Source organism: Dermacentor silvarum, chromosome 1 (genome assembly GCF_013339745.2).
Source record: "Dermacentor silvarum isolate Dsil-2018 chromosome 1, BIME_Dsil_1.4, whole genome shotgun sequence".
Lineage (NCBI taxonomy): Eukaryota > Metazoa > Arthropoda > Arachnida > Ixodida > Ixodidae > Dermacentor > Dermacentor silvarum.
Genome location: NC_051154.1, coordinates 14445742 through 14471745, shown reverse-complemented (window position 1 = coordinate 14471745; position 26004 = coordinate 14445742). Strand labels below are relative to the sequence as shown.

At 44.1% G+C, this 26004-nt stretch overlaps 1 protein-coding gene across 1 annotated transcript; it reads left to right on the top strand.

Annotated features, from left to right (window-relative positions):
• Positions 1 to 1858: 1858 nt before the first annotated feature.
• On the top strand, positions 1859 to 25432 carry LOC119457149 (ADP-ribosylhydrolase ARH3). Its single transcript, XM_037718944.2, has 6 exons — positions 1859 to 2178; positions 2534 to 2639; positions 2955 to 3165; positions 9210 to 9388; positions 17825 to 18023; positions 24099 to 25432. The coding sequence occupies exons 1-6, from the start codon at positions 2010 to 2012 to the stop codon at positions 24300 to 24302; spliced, it is 1068 nt and encodes a 355-aa protein (XP_037574872.1). The 5' UTR covers positions 1859 to 2009; the 3' UTR covers positions 24303 to 25432.
• Positions 25433 to 26004: the final 572 nt, after the last annotated feature.

Genomic DNA, 26004 nt, shown 5'->3' with positions numbered 1-26004 from the left:
TGCTTGCATACCGCCTTAGTTTCCTCTGGGTTTAGCAGGTACCTGAGAAGGTTCCATGTCTTTGCTAGCCCTAATTGATTGTCCATGTTACTACATGTCTCCTCCCATTGCTGCTTACATAGCTGTTGTGCATGCTGCTCTATGTCTCTGTTTAATCTGGCTATCCTCCTTCTGATTGCCCGGTTGTGTCTCTGACTCCTCCATCTCCTTTGCAACCCTTCCTTAGCCTCCCACATGTGCAGGAGCCTACTGCATGTCTATGACTTCTAAGTGTGCTTCTGGTGGAACTATTTGTGTAGCCGCGGTTACATCTTTCGTTAACTGTTCAGTCCAAATTGCGATGTTTTTAATTTCCCCGCTGGTATTCTTTCTAATGTTCCGGTATTTATCCCAGTTGACAATTTTGAGCTTCTTGCCTTTGTGTTTTGCGCGGTCCTGCCCTGACTGTTATTTCTATTATACTGTGGTCGCTACCCATGATCTTGCTGTGTATTTATCCACTGCGTGTCGCTTATGTTTTTTGTGAAAGTAAGGTCTGGCGTAGTGTCGACGCAAACACTGTTGCCTCTCCTGGTAGGAGCTGAAGGATCGGTTACAAGGGTTAGGCCCTCCTGTTGCGCGTCTAGCCAGATGTTTCTGCCTTTGAGACTCTCGAATTTATAGCCCCATGCCACGTGTTGAGCATTAAAATCTCCTCCGATTACCACCGCACGATTACCCGCTATGGCGAGCGTTTTACGAAATAGTGTTCGGAATTTGTGTTTTTTACACCGCGGGTTATACTGTAAACGTTGAGGATAAAAAGGCTATCTGCTAATTTCCGTGTGGGTATAATCTCTATTAAGATATTGTCAATATCCCTTATTTCCGTGTCGTGTTGCACGACCGTAAAGTTTCGCTTTACAAGAGTTTCGTTTAAAGTTTCGCTTACAAGACGATCGTCTCTCCTTCGGCACCACTAAATGGTTTGTAGCCTGATAATTTTGCTATTCCGTGTGTTTCTTGTATCATTATGATATCTGGGCTTTCTTTGTTAATCAGATGCTGCTGTAGATTGAATCTTTTTCTAAATACACAGCAAGGTCTGGGTAGCGACCACAGTATAATAGAAATAACAGTCAGGGCAGGACCGCGCAAAACACAAAGGCAAGAAGCTCAAAATTGTCAACTGGGATAAATACCGGAACATTTTTGCTCGACTTCTTCCTGACGCTCTTCACCTTCATATATATATATATATATATATATATATATATATATATATATATATATACATCTTCTCTCTCTCTCTCTCTCTCTCTATATATATATATATATATATATATATATATATATATATATAGAGAGAGAGAGAGAGAGAGAGGTCAGATCAGTGGTCAGATCGCTTGCAATTTGCCCCCCGCTCGAGGAGTAGTTGGTACGCCACTGTGGGTGCATTCCGGTTGGGGAAATTAATCCCCGCGACGTCGTCTCTCATAGCGTGCGCGTTAAAATTTGCCGCTGGCTGCCGCCGCTTAGATATATCGTACGAACTAACTAGTGTAAATAAAGCCCCTTTGCGTGTTAACGCTGTCAGGTCAGGGCACGGTGGGTCAGGGCTATCTGAGCATGACTTGTTCCTTGTAGTTTTCCTTTTATGCCCGATTTCTGACATAGGGGGTTTTGATCCTACCACAGAATTCTACGTAGTATTATATATACCCGACCCAAGGTTTCTGTGGAGAAAAGCTTATGCCCAAACATACATTTGCTTATTTTATTGTGTAAGTGTTTTTATTTCTATATTTAGAGTTTTAGAGACATAGAGTTTCTCACTCTCCGAGAGCTCGAACGGCCAATCGCTATCGTCATGCTTCTAGTTCGGGATTTGGCCACTGTGAAACGGCGCCGTTGCCCGCGTTTACATTTCGCGAAGCAAGGTACAAAATATTGGAGAGGGCGTACCACAAGTGCCGAGAGCTACGTTGTTTTGTCGGTTTGTGAAGGAGGTACAATCCGTTCGTACCGAAATGTCTGCCGTGACCAATTCTGTGTGCTCACTCGCTGGCAAGTTTCGAGGTTGCCTCGTTGGCTCTCTCCTCGGCGACTGTCTGGGAGCGCCTTTCGAAGGGGACTTTCCCATATCCAAGTCTGTGCTCACGTCCTATGTCTCAAAGCTCCTCGATGAATCTGCGAAAGGTGAACCGTATTCTGGACTCAAGTGATCATCGCAGCGGTGTAGTACGTTCGAGTAGTAGTCCATTTCAACTAGTGAACGACGTAGTGTTTACTAACTGGACACTTAATACACGGTTGCGCGGTGCAGTGATGTGCATTCGTGCGATAGTGTGTTTACCTTGGGGAAATTCGTCTTGAGTAGTTTTGCGCCTTGCTTAAACACCTATTGGTATGTGCCCGTCTGGAAGTGTGGGTCACGCATAAATCTAGAGGAGATGTCATGCTTGTTATTTTAGCGTGCGTCAAATGTGCAAGTGCTGTAGCCATTTTTCGCATTCAGGTCGACCAACGCGAATGAATAATGCACTCGCTTCAGGTCTGCTTCCTTTTCGTCCCTACACCGATGATACTGCAATGACACGGTGCTTGGCGACGTCTCTCATCGAAAAGAAGGGATTCCATGCCAGTGACCTTGCCCAAAGGTGATCACTACTTTGTCAGTTTTACCTCTAGATCTTCCTCGACGCAGCTTCAGCTCTGCAATGTTCGCCTGCTCGTATGCAATGCTTGCTTGCCAGTTTAGAATGTGTTTGCTTGCCAGTTTAGAATGTGTCGTGCACTGAAACGTTGTGCTTTTTAGAAGTTGGACGTCATATAGTACAGTTAAGCTGTAAACTATGCAAATATGTCTGGAGAAGTTGAAGAGTATATTGCCTATACTATTTCATTCAGCCTAGTCAGGGTGGCTAAAATGACTCCTAAAACAAATTTTTACTTAAGAGAACTTTTTGTTACAGGTTCACCTCGGAGTACTTCGAGCAGCCCAAGCGGGGCTATGGCCCTAATGTTGTTGATGTGTTCCATGCCCTCAAGAAAGGCAACTTTGAGGATCCTTTTGGACCTGCCAAGAGCCAATTTGAAGGCACCGGGTCGTATGGAAATGGTGGTGCAATGAGGGTAGCTCCTGTGGCGTTGTTTTGTCACAAAAATATGGCTGAAATGATTTCTGTGAGTCCAGCTGGCATTCTCTTATGCTTGCCTTTACATTTTTGTTTTTCTGTGAAATTGATTGATTGATTGCAACATGATTCTTCTTTCACATTTGCGATAAGTTCACAGCATTGAAGTATTGGGGTTGTTGCTGTTAAATTCTCACTTGTCCTATTACATCTTGGGAGATTTTAAAGTGAAGCGCTATTAGCAAACCCTCACAGACTTTGCTGATTGTGGCTGTTGCTGCTGTCTTGCCAAATAGCTCATACATAGCACAGCACTCATATAAGGAACCTGCATATGTAGACCTGAAGTGTCTGTCCACACTTTAAACAGGTGAAGGCAGTTGTGAATGACAGAAAGCTGAAGAAGTTGGTAAAGATTTATGGTATGAAAATCCAGGTGGTGCAAAACAATGACACAGGGAGAAGGACAACTGAAAGATCATTATTGGGGCACGAGGCCCATCACTGGAAGCGCCGGCACTGCAATGGTAACTTGCATCGAAAGTGGGATCATGCAAGATCCCTTCGCCGCGGTGAGAGTGCACGCGGCGATATTATATCCCCATTTGGGATGTTTATTTTAATTGCCTATTTATTTATTTATTTTGATTTTGATAACTATTGAATAGTTCTGACTACCGTATTAGAACAAAAACAAACTTGCTCGGGGCCTCCTAGATGATTTTTAATATGCTCATCATTGTGGAATATATCCAGCCAATGCCAAGATTCTTACTTGTTTTGCCCGGATTGTTTGTTCAGAATGCAGTGACAACACCTGGTCTATGTAAAATTAAACAGGTTAAAGGTTTTTTTTTTAAGACATCCTGAATGGATTATTTCATTTCATTTTTTCATTTATTGAGCATTCTTTTCCACACAATGATATGTTACAATCATCCCTCCGTTGAATTTTGTTATCACTAAGTTAGCGTGTTGTCAAACAATGTCGGCATTCAAATTACGGCTGGATTACAGTTGGTGAAGGCATTTGCTTGTAGTGAAAAAGTATTTGACTTGTTTCGTTTTTTCTTTTTATCATATAGCTTAAATAAAGACGGTCTTGACTACTACATGGATACAAACAGGCGGTAAAATGACGTCAAATGCACTGTATATAACACAAAAATATACCCATTAGTTTCGTGCTTTTTTGTTTAATTTTGTTCTTATTGGGCCTCGGCTGCAATAAAACATGAGAGTATAGCAAGTTTTATTGTCTGTGTTATGGTCCACTGGGGCGCATGCGAACGTGACACAACTATGCAGCACTATACGCTTCTTATGTGAGAAATTAATAAAGGGGCGTGCTGATAAAACCTAGAAAAGCCGCTACAGAGTTTTGTCCACCAACAGTGTTGCTGGTAAGTTTGAGGAAGATACTTGCAGCGTAAAGTTTTGCACAGTTTGTAGTCGCATTTCAGCTGGCAAAAGATAACCATCTGACTGAACCGAACAGTGCGATACAGGCGTCTGCACACATTGTCCTTGAGAAAGTAAAATAACAAAAATAATACTCACAAGCTCTGGGACTGTAACGAAAGCCCACACGGTGCTAATTTTGGAACCCTTCCTCCGCGGTGGGCAGCTGCCTTGCGCAGCCCCAGCCTCGGCGATCAACTCTGGGCCGTCCAGCAGGCTCGCGAGGCGGCGGCGAGGCAACACCTCGACGTCCCCACGTGGGAGACCTAAGGCCCCGTTGGCAAAAGCTCTGCAGGACCTCAATGAAGTTGTTACCAACCAAACAAAAATAATAAATGTACCAGTAAATCTCGAACATCTGTGGCAAGATGTTCAAATGCTCAAACCAACTAAACGCCGTAGATTTACGAGATATGTTGCTGTGCCACAGGCATATGACTGGCTGCATTAATTGTATATATCTCACTTCTAGTATTCGACTGCTTGACACTTGCAAATGGAAATTGTTATTTATACATATATATGCACGCTATGCCTACATATATACAATACGCTATGTACAATATATATATATACATATATTTGCCACCAGGATTTAATGACCGTTGAGCTTCTGTAGAAGCTACCATGCTTTCTATTTCTACGATAGTACGTAGAGCAAAATCTGGCCCAAATTGGCACAGAGAAGAATCGGATATTCTCGTATAGCTTAAGAATGATGTGTGACACAAGGTTTAAATTAACAGAAGAAATAACAGGAGTCTTGTCTTATTTCTTCTGTTGATTTGAACCTAGTGCCACACACCTTTTTTATGCACCAACTAGGCCAACATAGTACTCTGCTAAAGAACAAGCACTGTTGTGTAAAACTGCTGCAACCAACTGAAATTCCGTGGTAGTACAACGAAAATTGAAGCATGCGGGATGGCACTATAGCAGATGCTCCGGCATGTATCAACTTTACATGTTATTCAGGCACTGCCGGCGGGAGCCTGTACCGTGTTTTGCACGCCTGCATTTCTGTACCATGAAAGAATTTGTGAACTGTTTATGAATTCTGAACTTGGAGAAAGCGATGACGAAGAACAAGCTTCTGTGTAGTATGAAATGCTCGTGAGGAGCAGTAACAAAAGAAATCTGGCAGTCAGTGTTAATGCATTAATCAATTAATTGAATAGTTAAACGATCAATTGCCCTACCCTAATTTATATTGTGACTTTGGATCATTGTTGTTATCCATGGCCGTTCTGTTAAATTCTTTCTAATTTAGTTGTGCCTTGAGGTAGCCACATTAAAATTACAGTTCTAGCTAGCTCTTTGTGTGTTGTCCCCCGGCATGGTAGCTTCAGAGGAACTTGTAGACATAGTAACTCACTGGCTATGACGTTCTGCTACCGAGCACAACATGTAGCAGGCTTGATATCTGGTCATGTGAGCTGCATCTTATGTGGGTGGAATGCAAGAAAGCTTGTGTGTGGAAAACTTATGGTGCATTAAAGAACCTGACATGGTCAGAATTAATCTGGAGTCCCCGCTACAGCATCTCGCACAGCCCAGTTTTGGCTGTGTGACATAAAATCCCACCAACTGTTTGATTTATTTATAGTTATTCCCGCCATTTCTTCACGTATCAGTCCACTCTAAGTGCATGCAATCCATTGCTGCTATGGTGGCGACAGCCTGGTATTACTGCTATTGCCATATCATCTGCTTATATCTCACTTCTTACAAAGCATGAAACCTGCTGGTTGTCTAATAGGAACAGATGCAATGCAACCTCTGACAACAAGATGGGGATACACAGTCACTATATAAAGATTTTACGCAATGTGATGGTATTGGCTGATGGGCTTCAAATCAGCAGTATGAACATATGACCTGAACTCAGTAATTACAGCATTAAATGGTGATCTTTTGTTGATCAGATTATGTGAATATTAGGAAAATTTTAAGTTTGAGTGTCAGATTGCATGCCAAATACTGTTCTGTATGACTAAAAACGAGGGAAGTGACAATGAAATGGCTGACTTATGTCCCTAAAAACATATAGGTCTAAAGTAAAAGTAAACTAATGTACACTTAACTGCTAAGAATGAGACTGAGGGAGATGCAACAGGCTACAGCACTCTGCACAAGCATGAGAGTGAGAAATAATAGAACAGCATAATTACACACAACCTCATATAGTTATGTAGCTTGATGAGTTATGATTTGCACTTGAATTGAGCATGATTACCTCTGCTCTGGAAGCACTGCCTGATAACAAACTGAACAACACATCACTTGAGCAAGCATTCTGAGCTTCACAAAGGGGATCAGACTAAACTTCATTAGTAGAGATCAAACATTTGTGAGCAATCTAAACAACAAGCAAACCTTCATAGACCAGTGTAAGCCATTGTAAAAAAAATAAATAAAAATGTGCATACATCACACACATGCGTGCACGCACACGCTAGAGAGAGAGAGATAATCGATGCATGCTCACTCAACAGACATTCCCAAGATGTGCATTCTGTGCAGTGAGAGAGGTCAGGAGTAGCTAATTGTACCTTGCTGAGCCTGCTTTAGGATGTACACTGCCACTATTAGCCACTATTAGCATGAATGTTGGCCTTATGCAGGCTCTAGTAATTGTATGTCCTGATATGCAGGCTAAATATTTAATAATACTGAAACTATCATTTGCATATAAAATACAAGTTGAATTACTAGAACTTGTTGACTGTCATTCATAATGTTTGGTGTGTGCACGCCCCTACCAGTTGACCGTTGCAATTAGTTGTGCAGGTTGTGCCTGTCTTCCCACTTCTGACTGCGTGGACAAAAAGATCTGCTTGTATATATATATATATAAGAAGTTAAGATAAATTGTATATTGTGATACAGTTGAGATTCATTCTTTTCATGCGTAGTGTGGACTTTGGTATTAATATCCCCCTGTAATGAAACTTCTGTGACCTACCTGCTAATGTTTATTTTTATTGATTAAAGTTAAACATGGATGCAACATTTATATTGTGCTGTTTTCCCATAGTGTTCCCTGTCCATCTGCACTGTGTTGCTTCTTTAGAAGTTTTCTACCTGTTGTTTGTGATATTGAAGTTACCAAAGCAGAAATTAATTTAATTTTACTTTCCAGCCTGCATTTAGTATCCCAACGTGTGCAGCAGTCTATGCTAGGGGCTAGCGCAAAATAAATAAATAAATATGGTACTACATCTTTCTTGAGTTTCTAAAGTGCCTTTCTTAGCTTAAAGTTGCTTCTTTCCTCCTGCACTGTAAAAAAGAAAATGATGCAAATGTTGGCACCTGTTTGTGCTTGTACAGAGATATTCTGAAGGTATGTGGGAAAAAATAATAGTAAACTGGTGCTGTGATACTAGCCTTGCACTACTCGGAGCAAGGTTAGTATCTCTTGTGATATATATTTCTGTGAATGTTTGTGTTACATTAGTGTTTTAATATACAAAACTTCACTTTATTGTCATATGAATGCCTTGTCCATTTACACTTCGTTCAAGTTTAGTTTGCTTTCTTCAAACACACCCAAATGGACCATGTAACACCTTTTATAAAAGTTGTGTTATATTTCAGGTACTAGGGATCTTTAGAAATGGTGCCCTCAAGCATCTTTGCGTATCCAAAGCCCCACACCTGGCTTGCATTCTTTTGTAGTCATTTTGCATTCTTTTGTATACCTTTCTGCATTCTTTTGTAAAGCCCAGTGGTTTGCATCTCCTAACTGTGAGTATGCAAAACCTTAAGCTCCCTATTAAAATCGTCGGAGCAATAGTCCAAACTTGAGACAGGGACAGAGAAGGCAAGACAACGGAAGAGCTTGTGTCCAACAAGCCCAAGTGGCCCTTGTCCCTCTTAAAAGCCATCTTCTCACACATATTTTTCTACAAACAGTTTTTGAATGTGCGTTGCATTAATGGAGTTTCAGGTAACCAAATGTTGCCGCTGCCATATGCCTGCAGCCTTTCTCTTTATGTTATTCCTTCTACACTCTAAACCCCTCCATTGCCCAGCCTATCTTGGAAGACATAGTATCGGCACAGTGGCTCATTCTCCACAATCAGGTGGGGCCACCACCCCATCAGTGCTGAGAGTTCTCTGCTTTTGCTTCTGCTGGAGGCACTGCTTAGTTGTACCACTTAAAGAAATACACCCAGTAGCCCTCACCATCATGTGTATCCTTACAAAAGAGCATGTGGAGGCACTTTTTCAAAAGTTGAAGGAAAGGACAGGACATCGTTTCAGGCAAAATAGTGGGCTCCCAGCATCACGTACAGCAACAATGTTTAGCTCAGACATTCGTTGATTGTATTGCCTAGCAAGTTTATTGGCTATTTTCAAGAAAGTGTTGCAGGTTTCCGTTAATAAACAAATAAAAGAGCACTAAAGGCGAGAACAAGAAGACGACAACATCAGTGCTTTGTGTTGTTGCTCCTGTAGTCGCCTTCTTGTTCTCATCTTTTGTCTTTAGCACTCCTTTATTTATCATACATTACCAGCTCGCCCAGCAGTCTATCCTTCTTAGTCTCCTTTAAGTAGCCAAGGTATGTTTGTAGGGAGCAGAAAGTTAGCGCACACATTGGAATAATCTTGTTATCCGTGCCTCTGCAGGTGGCTGAAAAACAGGCACGCATCACACACACTCACAAGAATGGCTACAATGGAGCTGTCCTTCAGTGCCTAGCTGTGCACCGTGCTGTCACATCAGATGCCCAGGTACCCCTCAACAAAGCTGCATTTCTGGACTTTCTCTTGGAGCAGATGGACACCATAGAGTCAAAAGGGACCAAGTAAGGGTGAAAGGTCCTTTGCTTCACAGAGTTTGGGTGTGTTTAGTTATCTTTTTAAGGATGTATGATGTACTGGCCTGCTATTTGGCTTGGAGCACAGTTTCCTACTGAAAATGCTAGAGACAGCTCTGACACTGAGATCACTCGGCTACCGTGGGAATGTTGGTTAGTGTACACAAATTTGTCTATCTTCATATTGGAGGCTTGAGGCGTTCTTGTGGCTTTATTTACTATGCTGCATCTGCCTTTATTGGCCCATATCTTGAAGAATGAAGTAAAAAATTTGTTTTCTAAATGCAGAAGGCAGTAAGATTCTGCATACATGCATAACTGCTGCAAATTGTTGCCTTTGTAATGCAATATTTTGTTGAAGATGATCAATTTGTGAAGTCACAAAGCCATTCGAAGCCCGAAGTATGAAGTTTAGGCAAATCCATGTACTAACCATCACTCCCCTGCTGGCAGAACCACCATCTTTGCAGCACCCATAGACATGAACACCAGAGTTTCCTCTAGTAATATTTGTAGGAACCTCTGTGGTTTGATGTAATCACAGCACACATGGACAACACACTTGGACAACAGACAAAAAAATAAGAATGCAGGACAAGTGCTTGTTCTATGTTGTTTTTATCAGTTATTCATTTCTTTAAGCACTGTATAACATATGTGATTAGTTTTCTAAGATATGCAGTTGTGCAAATTTCTCATCATCTTTTAAAGCAGTTGAACCTCACATGTGTACATACGCATTTTGCATATGCTGCATATGCCTTGCATACTTACCTTTGCTGTGTAACTTTGGTTATTTACTTCAGTAATAATTTTCTTCACAGTACTATTGGTAGCTGCACATAAGTACAAGATGAATGGACACAGGTTATTATGTGTGTAATCAACTGTCATAGCACTTACCTTGTTGTGTTTTAATCCGGGTGTGCTGAATGTTGGTATTTATTATGCTTTGCTTGCTCTGGCAAATACTATATACTGTCACAGGCATTGGCCAGCAGCATGTTTATTACATAGCATTATAAGCACACCTCTTAACGGTGATAACAGGCAGGCTTGGTTGGCTGAGAAACTTTAGCAAACAGTCTTCTGTACTAAACTACAATCATTGATCCAGTTACATGCTGTAGCATAGGGCTATACAGTCGAGCCTCACTATAACGAAGCCCTATCCAACATGAAAATACCTTTGTTATACAGTAGACTTTTATTTCGACTCCAGTTAAAGGTCCTGACCGGCACCTATTGACCCTTTTCGCGACGATCCTGTGGGCGCTGCTATGTTTGATCACGTGGTGACGCGTCCATTGCTTGCCTCAGCTCCCTCCGTTGCCTCCGTGTTTACAATTCATTTACATGATGCCCGGTGCGGCTCAGGAAACCTTTGTTTCGGGAGTTATCGTAAACGCTGACTTGTTTGTCGACACGAAGCTTTGGCCACAGCTTCAGAGGACATATAAAATCGCTTTCGAAGCTCATTAAGCTTTGTCCAAACGGCGCGAGCAGCGTATATGGTGCTTGTTCAAAAAACGAGGCTAGAAATGTTAGCTATCCAAGCTTTCGGCTTATGAATTGAATCAGGATCAGTGCGTCTTGCTCTTTGTTCTTTATTTGGCAAATACTTTGAAGCAGTGGCTTGTCATGTTTCTGACTAAGTGAAGTTCATTGGTGAGGTCACTACCTTACTATTTTCTGCCAAATCGCTCGCAGGTGTGCTCAGTTGCAATATATTTATTCTTGCTGCACAGAAGGCTTGGAACATAGTTGTTCTGTACTTTGTAATAGCTTGTAACAAAGATGTGTTATCGCTAGTAACTCGCTTACTCCTGTGGACCGTCACGAAACATTCAACTTTGACCATTCGTGTGCTGTCGGTGTAGTCGCTGTCACCCATGCTTTGGCGCACTGATTCAAGTGTGCGATCATTCACGTATTCTTAATAGATTGGCGATAGAGTGTGCATAAGCTTGCAGGGTTGAGAGTTGGGGTCGATATGTGTAGATAACGTGCGCGAAACTTACTATGCCAGGAAGCGGCGCTACTCCCTTTGTCTTTGTTTCACGAGTGGTACTCACTCTTGCCGACGTTCTGGGGTTGAAGTCCTTTCTCTGGAGGTTAGCGATACAACACTGGTGCATAAGTGAATATTTTTATCCACGAGAAAAGCCGTACATCGAAAAGGGCCGGCAACAGAGATTGTCCATATGTAGCATCGGTCAGTGAACTTGGTCACACGTACTCATTCCATTCCTTAATATGCCAGTCACTATTTTTGCAGCCAACTACTGCACACGTCTTCAATTCACCACTCGACATTTTGCAGCATGAATTTAGCACAGTGTGTGAGCGAAAACCCAGTTGCATTTCCGACAGCTGGATCGCTCAGAAACAGGGAAAAAGTGGTAATGGTTTCGTATTCGTGAGCTTTCGCTGAGGCAACGTATCGTGCGCCAGCGTCATCTCATTTCTCGGGAACAAACTGCTCCGTGTAAAGGGTCAATACATTTCTATGGGACCAAGCTTTGGTTATTTCAATCCTGAAATAACCTTCGCCAGATAATTCGAACTTGGCTGTTCATGACGCATGTGACCAACCATAATGGTGACCACAGAGGTAACTCCAATAGCGGCAGTGTCCTTGGCGACGCTTAGGGTACAGTGAATGCGTCAAACACGCCATCTCCCAGGAAGATTTTAAAACAAATATGATAGCTCACTGTGCATTATTACAGTAGTTAACCAATTCTAATCCGTGCATTTTTTTTTAAAAGAAAATTTGTCTGTTAATTGCTTGGGCGGTGCAATGCAATAGGAAACCAAAACCGTGTTCACAACAGCCTACCGTCAAAGCCAGCCTAGTCAGCGTCATCGCCATTGCCACCACACGCTGGCGACCATGGATGATGACAGAAAAACACCACATAGCATGGTGACGGTGGTGCACCGCTTTCAGTCGGACTATGAAAGCGCAGGGGTGGGACTCCTGCGCTGATTGTGCCATTTTGATACAAACGCACATTCCTGCGCCAAACTGCGCCAAACACAGAAAGTTTACCAAAATTGTGCAGAACGGCTTCACAATGTGTGCTCCGGAAGTGGCGGTGAACAGTGAGCTGATTTGTTCTCCGAAAAAGAGTGCAGCCATTCATACACCGCGTGACGGTGCCTCCCGCAGTTTCTCGTCATTTTCGCGCTTATAACACTAGACTTTCGGCGCTTCTGACAAGTGCCAGGCCCGCGCGCGGCCTCTCCCGGCTGTTGTCGCTGCTGTCGGGATGACCAGGGCGGCTGTATTTAGTGTGTACTTAATACGATTGAGTGGGCCGAGTTGCGCGGCGCACCCTAGCTCAGGCACAAAACGACAAAAAGTAAGCTGAGGGCACCGCGAGCGAACTACGTGTGCTGCAGCAGGTTCAGCTGGTGGGCGTCTCTGTCCTCAGCGCCGGTAAAAAGCAAGACTATTCCAATCTGTATTTAAGCCCATATGGACGAGGCCTGAGCCATTTTGACCTATCACGAAGGGCTAATCGTGGATTTGGAATAAAAAGTCACAGTTTTTCCTGAAAGGTGCAGTATTGATTGTGATAGTAAATTAGTAGACAGCTGTACGAAGTAAGGATGTTAGTTTTACCTGCAGTGAAAGCATGTAAAAATTCGCTAATTAACAAGCATGTTTTCACGGGCGCACAAGCTAACGTGACCATATCTCACTCGATGACCGCGGAAACTCGCTGTCAAAACGCTGAAATAAGGAAGCGCGGCAATAGCAGCGACAGAATTGGCCTTCGTGCTGCATCGCTTCAACGCGAACTAAGCGACGAAAAGACCGCGCAAATGAAACATTCAGCACTTGCTTTCTGTCCCCATCGCAAATCGCTTTCAAGATGGGGTCCGCGCGGTCGTGCCATACCCAGCAGCCGCCGCGGTAGAATGCCCCTACCTCCCCTCCCCTGGTGCCTTGTGCGCTACGGAAGACAGCGCACTTTCTCCCCGCTTTGCTCCTTTGCGCGCGCGAGATTGAGCCGCCATTGTCGGCTCAGCCTCGTACGCTTTCACTCGCATATACTATATACAGCATACGGCGCGGCGACGAAGTTATCACCCATGGACTTCATACATAACGTCACGGCAGTGTTGATGGCAGAAATACACCTAGAGTGTCCATTTAATTTCTATCACAATAAAAGCAGATTGGAATAGTTTTACGTTATACCACCCCAGGGTTGATTGCGGCTCTCTGGGTCTGCGGTGACATATGGTAACCCAGAAATTGCTACAGCGTCGATTGGACCGCCTGATTTGAGAACATTTTCCGCTATCATAAGCGTTGGTGCGGGATTATATAGTTCGATCGTAGTGCCACCGATATTTTCAGCTTTACTAGAAAGCATGCGCCGTGCCACCGCTTGACCCACTCTTCGTTATTCTAGTACGCTTTAACTACTATGCGCGCTTCTAGTACGCACTTCGTGTTGGTTTATTCTGTGTTTCGTCGTGGTTTCAATGTGTGCGGCCACATTCCATTTTTCCACCAAAATTCAGATAGGCCTGCTCCAAACTGTTTCAAAATTAAATTTTGTCTGCTCCAAATTGCTCCAAAATGAAATTTAGTCTGCTCCAAACTGCTCCAAAATGCAATTTTACTTGCTCCAAAAATTGCTCCAAAATGACTTTGGGCAGTCCCACCCCTGAAAGCGCATTCAAACATTAAGTTATTTTACATGTTGTGGGGTCTCACACATGCTCTTGGGACAAAGGAACGACAACCCAGTAGTGCAAACAATCAAAAGGGCATTTATTGCACCTTTCATACACTGATGCACACTAGCCGAATTACAACCAATAGAACATTCACACGGGCGCCGACAAATCAAGGAAGTCTGACTCACCGCGACCCGATAGCGAGCGAATACGTTCGCCCCATGCTATGACACCATCGCCTAGTCGTTCACGTGTACGGTCACGCGAACGGTGGTGCGCTCGAACGATCCATGTTCGTCTATACCGGTGTCCTGCTCTTAGCCTCGCGCGACAGCCGCGCGAAGCGAGCCGGCGCACGCGCGAAGCGTTCGTGCGCGTTGGCCGCTGATCCCAAGCCCAAGAGAGAGCGCCTTCGACCTTTTTCTCCCAAGTCACCCCGCCGTTCGGTGGCGTTAGCATCGCGACACTCGGCAACGCGCCGCAACCGCTACGACCCCCGCCAGCACTTAGCCACGCGGTGAAGCCAGACCACAGGAGACGCGTGAGAGTCGCGCATCGCCACAATGTTGAGCTATCACCAACAAGTTGTGTCACGTGTTCTGGGTGCTCTGGAGAATTGCATGCATCGCAGAACAAAATAGCCAAGTGGCTAGTCCAGGTGGGAAGTACCATCCCATTTGCGATTGTTGTGGAGTCATTTGATAAATGCGGAATATCAGATGCGCTATGAACTGAAGGGAGTACGAGAAGTTGTAGTTCTTCATAGACAGCTATAAGACGTTGTCTGAGAGTGATGACGATCGACATCTATTAAATAAATTTCGCTTCTGTGAAAATAAAGTTCGCTGGTTTCGCTTTATTGCTAGAATTGGAGGCATGCTACGTTTTATACATTGTTTAAGAGCTCTTATATCTACATAGTTTAGGCACTCTAATGTCATTTTTACATTAGTTTTTTTTTACTTTGAACCCATAAGTAGTGGGTGCTTGTTTCATTCGGGCTTATATTAGAATTAGGGCAAGTTACTGCCAAATGAACCAGTAGTGTGTATGGTGGTCTTTCTGCCTCTTGTTTAATTCGACCAATTTCGTTTGTCCCTTCAGGGTCGAATTGATGAAAGTTGACTGTATTTAATATTTGTTGTAAGCATTTATTCATTACATTTTGTTATTGGCAATAAACAGTTGAGGTTTACTTTGTTCTAGTTGACAATTCATTATAGTATCAGTGCTTGTTATATTGAGGTTTGACTGTACAGCTCTGCTGTTATTGTGCGAACACTGCTGAATGCTCGGGCTTACTTTATGCAAACTATCAGTAGTAGTCTTCTCCCAGCAGTGTTTTGTTAAACTGATAAAAATGTTTTATCCATGCACTACCATCTTGTATATAGACGTTGAAATAAAGATTTTAGCTACCGTGAATGGCTGAATTTCTGAGGACAGAAAAAAATATATGCAGAAGAAATGCAGATGCAGAATAAGTGGATTAACAGTATTAAGACTCATGTGGAAGAAACCCTTACTATGGCATTGCAGAGTATAGTAATGAGATTGCTGCGTGCGTTTATTATATGTTTTGATTGTGCGCTTTGGCAGTACCACTTTGTTATCGCATTTCTGTTTTCATGCAAGACATGCCAGCAGATAATGCATGTCCTGCATGCACTTTCCCTTTCTGGAATTGTGGGACCCGTTATACAGTAGAACCCCGCTGATATGTTTTTCACAGGACCGTAAAAAAGAACAAAAAAATGTAAGAGCCGGGAAACACAAGAGCGTAGAAATTGGAAAAATTGAGAAATGAGAGTAGTGGTGAGCTGCACACAATTTTATTTTAGTTCTTACATTTGAAGAAAAGTCGCAGTTTCGCCCGAAAGCCAAAGCATCGATTGCTATAGCAAATTAGTAGACAGCTATACAAAGTAAGGGTAGTAGTTTTATCGACTGTATAAACTTTTAAACATTCACTTATCAACTGTATTAACAAGCACGGTGTCAGAGCGCACAGGCAAACATTAACACACCGCACTCAATGAGTACGGGCACTTGCTGTCAAACGCTGGCGTGAGGACGCGCAGCATCAGCAGCGAGCGATGTGACCTTCGTGCTGTCTGTCGCTTCAATGCAAACTGAGTGTCGAGAAAAACAGTACGCACAAAGCTACGAGCCGCCGATGCACCTACACTGCCTAGACTTTGCCCCCAACGCAGATCGCTTTCAAGATAAGGCCTGCGCGATTGCGCACAGTATGCAGTTGATGCGAGAGTACAACGCCGCCTGCTACCTCTCCCTCCCCCCCTCTCCTCGGTGCCTCGAGAGCGAGGGAAGAAGGTGCACTTCCTTCCTGCTTTTCTTTCTTGCGTGCGCGAGATTTATCCGTGGTCGTCGGCTCCCGTCGCACGCTAGTTTTCACTAGCACATACAACATATGGCACGTGGTGACGACGTTATTGCCATTGGAGTTTATATAGAGCCATCTTAAGAAAAAACTGCCGCGAAAAAGACGTGGACGAGCAAGAAATTTCAAACACAGCGAGCAAGAAACAACAAACACAGCGCCCGTGTTTGTCATTTCTTGCTCGTCTACGTCTTTTTCGCGCTAAGTTTTTCTGAAGATGGAACCACACCAACTCGCCCAGCTCTCAGTTTTGATGTTTATACGGAACATCTATGTGCCAAAACCAATTTTAGGGCCCCCATCGTGTCATAGACACCATCCTGAGATAACAAATACGGATATCAAAGGCCATGCTTTTGCTGGCGGAAACCGAAAATACGTTGTAGGGTGTCGCTCCGGCACTTTGGGGCGGCCAATCCCATCGTCAAGCCACCAAGCCAAGCGACATGAAAGTCAACATGGCCGCTCGGGCTGGCGCGGGGCGGCAGTTCGCAACGCAGGATGCGGGAATGGGCCCACAGTTGCGACACAACAGCGGGGTTACTAATGCATTGGGTCCTATGGGAGCTATGCCAGGACTGGCTGAAAACGATGTAACAGCCGGGAAAACGCAGCACTCGGTAACGTAACAGCGGGGTTCTACTGTATCAGCTTGCATGCATGTTCCGAGACTTTCGCACTTTCTACAATGTACTTGCTTGCCAGTGCTACATTCAGAAAGTTTGCAGCTGGATGTATAAATAACAAACCGGCCAGTACGGTGGCATTCGACGGATGGGCGCCAGCTGTGCTTGCTCTCATCACCTCCACCAAGTTATTGTTTGCTTTGCTTATTGGGCACAATTCGCCTGATAAAGTGTAACAGTTTATTGTTCGACTTTGCCTTGCTGTCTTTTTGCCTGGCACCATCACCACTACGTGACAATATCTTGCTTTCTGCTGGAGATATTGTGCAATTGTAAATTTTTTTGTGTTAAGGTATCTAAAATTGAACTGCACAGGCAAGTTTCTTCATAGCCAAACCACTTACTTCAGCTGTTATTGTAAGTGAGCATTAGAATGATAAAACTTCTGGGAAAATTTGAGCAATAGCCATGTATGTGGCTGAAATCCTAATATTGTCACTTTTTGATAAGCCTGCTTAATTAAAACAAGCTGTATCACAGCACTGTGCTGCAGCTAGAAATAATGACACAGCTTCCATTATTTCATTCGCAACACTGTGCAGCATTTCTTACTACAGCGTTTGCTGCATTTTCATATCAAAATCATCACATTGATTTTAAATGGAAACTTGTGTTTTGTGGTTATAATTATTTCAGGCTGGTAACAGATCCAACAGTGGACAAGCCATTCACAACATCACTGCAAAACATGAGGCGCGTGCTCTGCGATGAACCCCAGGATCTCTCTGCCGAAGAAGTTGCTGCCCTCTTTGGCAATGACGTCTCGGCACACAAGTCGGTCCCGACAGCCATCTATGCCTTCCTGAGATCACATGAGCCACTGCCATTCTTCCAGGTATGAACGAGGGATTCTCAACGGAGGAGCTTGTATAAAGCAGTGCAGTCTTATTAACTTGCGCAGTATGTTTCTGCGGTAAATTTTCTTACTTTTATGCTTGTGCAATATCGACAACATGCAATTTTTGTCTGATAGCACACCTGCAACTGTTGTGTTCTGTCCCTGGTTTATTTAGTGTTCGACAGAGTTATATGGTGTGTTTCGTTTTACTGATAACCAAATTTTTTTAAATCACCCATGGCATGTAGCACAATAGACGTTTTTGGAAAGTGGCGCGTGCCACCAAGTGGCCGCAGCAACGCATGATGGGAATCTTAATTATGGGATAGTGCTCCGTCGTCGGCTTCTCATGTGGCCTGCTGCCTAGGTGCTGCAACAGGACCACCTTTTCACTTGTTTTAATTGCTTGGTCAACACTAACAGCATACGCAGTGACACACGCATAAAGGGCTCGGATTCACATTGTTGGAACATGGGGCAACATTTACTATGTTGCGTTTCTTTTTGTATGGCTTCTTCAATGAAAACTTGCATCATGGCGCAGCCACCAGCTTGTAGGTGTGTTTAAACAAAGCTCGTGTCTTCGCCCCATCTCATTGTCATACGCGCATTTCCAATGCATGTAGTTACAGAATAAGTTTTCTGTTTTACCGCCGTGGTATGGAAAACGTTTCATAGTGCATCAGTTCAAAGTTTTGGCGTGTTCGCATAACGTTGTCACATCACCACGTTGGCCATGCAACTTTAATTTTGGTGACAGTTCTTCTGAGGCTTTCTACTTTAGTGTTTCTCATTGATGTAAGCACATATTATAATGACCCAGTCGCTTTCTCCTAGAACGTTCGGATTATACAGTTCTCCGGTGGACTACCGTACTTTTCGGGGTATAGGATGCGGTTTCTTTCCAAAATTTTTGTCGGTGCGTCTTATACAACGGTGCGACTTATACAGGTGAAACCCACAACAATAAAATACCGAAATTCTCGCGACAAGGAAATATTTTCCTATCCCCGGCAAGCGTCCATAGGATTCAATGAATCTCGGTATTTCTCGACAACAAAATGTTGCTAAACTGCAATCCAGCAACAACAAAAATTGACGGGACGTTTCCCCACACATTATCTACTCGCGCAAGGTCAGCAGACTCCAAAATGTGCTCAAATGCCTTTGCTTCACATATAAATTGCGTAAGGTACTATCATATTGCATTGTTTACAAAGATAGCGGCGCCCTATGGGCCCTACGGTCACTGCCGTGAGCGTAGTGCCCGAGTCACTGACCGATGCATGGGACACGCTTTGTTCCCTCAACAGTGAGGTTCCCGATATCGTCGGTGTCGATCACTTTATTAGCGTTGATGAAGATGTGGTCGTTCACAAAGCGTTGACCGACGAGGCCGTCGTAAGCAGCGTGCGTGAAACCGACAACACCCCAGGGTGCAATTAAGCCATGGGGAGAAGATGACCAATGCATGGGATGTGCTGGTTGCTTTTGACATGATTTGGACGTTCCTAAGAACGCATGATGGTGGTTGTCGCAATAGCCTACCGTATTTGCACAAATATAACGTTTTTTTTTTTTTAAATATTGCGTTCAAAACGCATGACCTGAACATAACGTGAGCTTTTCTTTTCCGTCTCTTTCTTCAAAAAGTTCCATCCTTAGAACGTGGCGAGTTCGTGAATTTTCGAGTTCGTGATGCGATATAGCGCAGATTTTTCCGATCTCTGCTTTAAACTACAATGATCGCACTAGGAAGGCACTGTGGCACCGACGTTCGTGTGCATCACAGTCTATGCACGCACTGCTAGAGCATGCTGCAGCTATCGCATTGCGCCTCAACGGCAATATGAAACCATGGATGAAAACTATCCAGAACAACTAAGCTCTTTGTTGTGTGTTTAACGTGCTTACATTTCTGCTTTGTGCAAGTCACTGAGCCACTCCAATGAACAGTAAAACTCTGTAAACCGCATCATTTAAGAAATGGGCGATCCTGTTGTCCAAAGAGAGGAAATTAAAATGCGGCGCGGCATCTCGGACTGAGTGAATCAACCATTCTAGGCTGGAGGAAGTACCATGATCGCATCTTTCAAGCCGCACCTACTCGGAAAGCATTTCGTGGACCCAAGAATGGCCATTATCCAACAGTCAAGAATGAACTGGCAGAATTCATCCGCAAACGTCGCGGCTGCAGTTTGTGCCTGTGCACGTTGAACTCGTACAGCTCAAAGCAAGAGAGCTTGCATGTGAGGCCGGCGTGCCTCGCGACACATTTAGGGCCAGTCGCTCCTGGGTGCAGAAGTTTATGCGCTGCGCCGGCGGATTCTTGCTTCGCCGAAGCACTTTGATCTGCCAAAATCTCCCGGCCGAATACGAGGAAAAACTACTGGAGTTTCAATGCTATTTTATCAAGATGTGTTGGGATCGCAACTACCCCATAGGCCAGATAGGATATGTGGACGAGACGCCTATTTTTTTGGACATTTCGGCCGGCTACGTTGTTGATAAACACGGTACCAAGGAGGTATGTGTTCGCTCAAAGGCCGAGAAGACCCGATTAACTGTAATGCTGGTATGCACGACGGAAGGGTTGCATCACTTCGTGTTATAATCGTAATATATACAGTATTTTTTCTTTTTCGTAGAGACCGAAAGTACACCCCTCAAGTCGCGGTTGCGTAATTTACGTGCAAATACGGTACTTGTTGCGTTGCGAAGGAAGATCTATGCATTTACTACATGGCAAAGGTCGACGAGGCAAGCTAACTGAATTTTGGCATTAAATTTTCATTTTGCTGACCATTTCCCTATTTGTACTGTGTTCTTTCGTGATAACGAAATTCTCGCGATAGCAATATTTTTCGGTTTCCCCGCCGATTTCGTTATTGCGGGGTTCAACTGTGTATGGAATTTACTGAAGGTGACAGGTGTTACATGGCAGCACTCGGAACACGCGTGCTTGCCGACATGCACAATCTCACGTTCTACGCGCCTATGTATGCGCAGACGGTGCAAAATAGGTCGTACGTGTTGAAACACGGCACAATTTTGGCCCTTTCTATATTATATTGCCAATGGTGCGAGACTGCACAAGCATCTCGCTTTTTGAATGTTTGTTTTGGCTCCCACATCACTGAGTAGGCGATGTTAAATTTGCGCTCTTGCCTTGCCGTACTGACAACTGCTGATGAAAGCGCGGCGTCGGCTCACTGCGAGAGATAGCAAGAGCGCAAGTGAACGTTTAGAGAGCGAGATGCTCGACCGATATCGCGCCTTTGATATCGGCTGCCTCATGTCTTGGGTGGTCAAAATACATCAAATACATCAGCGGTGTGTAGTAGCTGAACACGTCAAAATCGGGTAAGTACGGCATTTTGCGACAAGGATACGTGCGTGCGAACCCCCAGTGTGTGAAATGCATGCGTCTTATACAAAGATGTGATTTATCTATTAACTTTTCTGAAAAGGTGGCTGTTTTTAGGGGGGTGCGACTTATGCAAGGGTGCAACTTGTACTCTGGAAAATACAGTATACTGCGATTTGAAGCCATTTTTTGTTGCGCCGACACATTGTTTTAATACCCTTGAAGACTTCAACTTGATTGCTGTACTTGCCCTCCTGGGTTGCATTGCATTGTTAAGCCTCAGTGCCAATTTTAAGGCGAAAGCCTTATGTGCCTCATCGCACAATGACCTTCAAACAACCTTGAAAAAAAAAAAAAACCCCGTGGCGATGCTTCTGTGAGTAAAAAAGTCAAGTGGTCATAGAGACGTGCACATGCCACTGCTCGCGCGTTCGTTGTCATCTTCTTCCATGGCTGGCTCCGATGCTGCTCATAATGCCAGCGTTCCTATACTGCCCCTCGCGCGCGTGCCACTGCTTGTGTGTTCGTCGTTGTCTTCTCCCACTGCTGGCTCCGATGCCGCTCATCGTACCAGCGTTCCCATACTGCCCCTCCCTCTGTGAAGTTGCTGACGGCACTGGCCCACTACACAGGCTTTCGCCTTCACTTTTTACAAACGTGTAACACTTGCTTTTTTCCTTGAGTTATTGCGTGAAACAGTAACTTACAGACTTGGCATTGCTTGGCCTTGGCTTTGCGCGTAACTGGCTGCCGCCATAAAAAACGCATTGCGAGCGTAAAAGTAGGATGCACACAGTACCAACAGCTGCATACGAGTGATTTCCAACCAGCCCTCACAGGATGGAGTGTCATATTTGATGCCTCACACTGTCTGGATGTTGTTGTATGATGTCCGAAGCGACTGGACGGCTGCAGTGAATCGTAGTGCTGATTGTGTGTGACGATGTCTGCCACAGTGGCGCCACAGGTGGCGCCTATGGGCTGGTTCACCACTGGTCCGATCAGCCTTGTCAAGCTGTTCGCCTCTATTGACACACAGTGCCACAAAAATCGGCTACAATTTGTTTCTGACACGAAATAGCAACTAACAGAGTGAAGTTATGTTGAAAGTGTTCCTATTCTGTAAAGCAGTGCCCAGTACTTAAAGCCGAGAGATGCATTCGATGTTAAAATAGACTATTTCAGAAATACTTTGCAGCAAAAAGTACTTCAATGTGTTCAGCAGCAGCATAGTTATCAAAGATTGCCTTTGATCCCTTTGCGGTGCTCCAGATCCTCCTTGAATGCCTTGCACTGTGAAGGCTACGGTGGAGCGGGGTGGTGTCCACAACGCCCCGCCTACTGAACGTCATTGTGGTGTGGAGTTCAAATTTGATTTTAGATGTTCACATAGATGCCACTACCTCCGATTTTGGTGCTTATGACTCGCCAGACTCGGAGACTATGCCTCAGCTTACGGTTGAGTTCACGGTGTCTCATCCCTTTGATGTGTTACAATGAGCTAGGTAGGTACGCGCGGGTGAGCGTAAACAGACGATAGTCAGTATATACTAGCACGTAATGCTTATCAAAATTTGAAATGCAGATTTTTGCAGCTTGTTTATTAAACTCCATCAATCGATAAACACAGTAACAGTAGGGAGAAGCGCACTGATCTACGCACCCTTCTTGATTGATGTCAGCTATTTGCCAATAGCAGCAGTGTATGGGAATCTGCTATATGATGAGACCCGAAAACAGTGAGAAGGCTTCTGTTGAAACGAGAGTGTTTGAGAAAAAGGTGACCGTGCTCACTCTTGCGAGCTCCAAGTGATGTGCACGACTGGAAAATTTGGCTGATATGTTCACAGCATCATATTCTATCTGCGGACTGTGTTTTTTAACCAAGCCCACAGAGTGGTTCAGGACCCCTTTAGCCACTGGAGAGATTGGGAACTGTGGTGCGAGGGCATTTTGCAGGCGAGCAGCATCACGCCGACCGTCACAGTGAAGTGGCTTGCTTGGCTTGCATGTTTGCTTTTCATGCTGACAGTGTCAAGAAAAGTCTTTGTATTTATGTATGCGTAACATAATTGTATAAACGTTGATGGTGTTGGCAAAAATAAGCTGTTTATCACTGTTAACTGTTCCAAACCAAAGAGTTTATTTGCTGTTGCAGAGTGATTGTTTGGAAGAGGGCAAAAGACTTCATTTCTTGCCGTAGGTTAGTGAATGCGTACATAGATTTCTTTCCTTGTTCTGCCTCCAACAGGTCAGTTAACAAATGCTATGCAGAAGTGTACATGGGAAAAAGTGTGACAGTAGCTAGCAATTGCAGGAAATGTTGTGTTACGCTCCCCCCACCGTCTCTCTCTTTATTTTTAGGGTTCTGAAGTGGGGAAATATGAGTTGCAAACACCAGATAGCACCAACATGCAATTTATCACTCAGGACAGAGCATATTAGCTAAGCTATGATTGGCTCTGTTGTAGCATGACCTTGTATAAATTTATTTATGGTGTTCAAGGTTGTGATCTAAAATTACGTAGGTTTACTGCAATTTTAATTTTGAATAGTGGAGTGGGAGTGAGGTGAGAATTTCCTGAGCAGTCACTCATAGTGTGTTTTGTGGTTTGATCTCAGCCTGAACTGTAGGATGCTCTTGTTATGCAGACTGAATTGTGCATGGCTGCTAACATCTCTGTTTTGTTTTCTTCCCTGCAAAGACCGAGAACCCTTTCGTCCGTGCCATCGTGCTGTCCATATCGGTTGGCGGTGACACCGACACCATAGCCTCGATGGCAGGAAGTATTTCTGGTGCTTTTCACAGTCTCTCAGGCATTCCAACTTCTCTCCAAAGGCATTGTGAGGGCCTGGACATTACCCTAAAGCTAGCAGATGACATGTATGACTTTGTGGGGTCACATTGAGCTGCCGGAAAACACGGCTAAAGGATCCCCTGTGTTCACCAAGCATTGGCCATATGTACAGCTTATGACTGGCTTGTTGATGTTAATGAAGCAGTGATTGTTGAACTCTGGCTGGCCTGCTTTTTTACAGCTCGCCAAGGGCCAGAGAGAGTATTAAGATCAGTAATTGCAGCTTTTAGCAGCTGTGCAGAAGAACAAGTTTATGGTGCTCATTCAGGGTGCCAGGTTATAGTGTTTGACCTTACTCTTGCTTACCTTAATTGCATCAAAATGGCATGCTCTCCCTACTCTTTGGACTTGGCCAGCAGCTGTCTGCCATATTGCCAGTCATGTCCACCTAGACCTTTAGCCTGGGTTGTTGGGAAGCTTACTCTTGTTGTGACAACGAATTTTACTTAGTGATAGTGAAAGAAAGATTGCTCATTGGAACCAGTCAAGTTTGTTGTAGGCATTAATGCTTATTCGCTCTTTTTCTTGTTTGAAACAGCAGCAAGTAAGCGTATTTAAAGTGAATATTGGGCCTAGTTGGTTAGCCATTGTAAGTTAACAGTACACAGCAAACGGGACTCGGGAAGAAGGAAAGTGCTTATGTCTTTCCTGGGCCCCATTCCTTGTGCGCTGTTGACATAAGAACCATGTATATCTGTGTCATTAGGTCTGCCTTTCGTGAAGCGAATAGTCAGGGCTTGGCAAAATGCAATGGAAGCTCAATAATTTGAATGTAATTCATATTCTTGGGTAGTTCAATTGAATAACTATGGCAGGGCTATGGGGAGTCATTCAAATTGAGTCCATAAAACTCTACTTGTAAACAAACTTGTTAATTCAAATTGTTAATTCAAATTTAATGCATGCTGCTGCGTGTCCACTGGCAACTGTGATTGTGACAGAGTGATATGTGCTGCAGTTGAGGTTGAGCAGTCTGGAGATGCTCTCACACCTCCCATGGCTCTGTTACAGGACAGCCGAGTTGTAAAACCGCAGTGGTGGTGGTTCGCCAGTCTGTGTTGTTTACACTTCTGCATGCATTTGCGTAAAGGACTGATGCAGCACAGCAGTCCCACTGCAAGATGTAAATGTTTCACTTTTGAAATAGGTGCAATGAATTAATAAATGCATTCTTGACGGCCTTGGTGGTGTTTCCTGCACGAGCGTGCAGTGGCTGTATCAACACACACAGTCATGGCCACTTTGTTGGCTGGGCTCATTGACAGCTGATTCAGTCCAGCATTGTCATTGATAATGAAGTTGTATGGCCTTAAAAGAGATGAGCAACAAGCACCCTGTCATCTTTACCATTGTTTTTGGCATGAGTGGTATAAACAAGTCTGTGTAAATGATTGTCACTTCCTAGCTTTTCAGCAAATTATAAATAAAAGGGGTTATCAAGCTGAAGAGAAGGTCCAGGGAATGTGGAACAGGGGATACATGGTGAGCAAATGGGTCCAACACCTGTACCTATGCTACTAGAGCACGCACAGCTTAACACCATTTCTGAGCTCGATGAGCAGTGACAGCAAGCAAGAAAGCTCAAAAGATGCCGCATACCAACAGTTGCAGCACTCCATTCCTATTTCTATGGAGGTTGTGCCATGACTGCGAACTTGGACAATCTTCCACCATGGAAGTATAAATCCCTAACCAATAACAAGACGACAAAGCTCCGCCGGCAGGTTCAATCGATAGCAACAACTTAAATAAT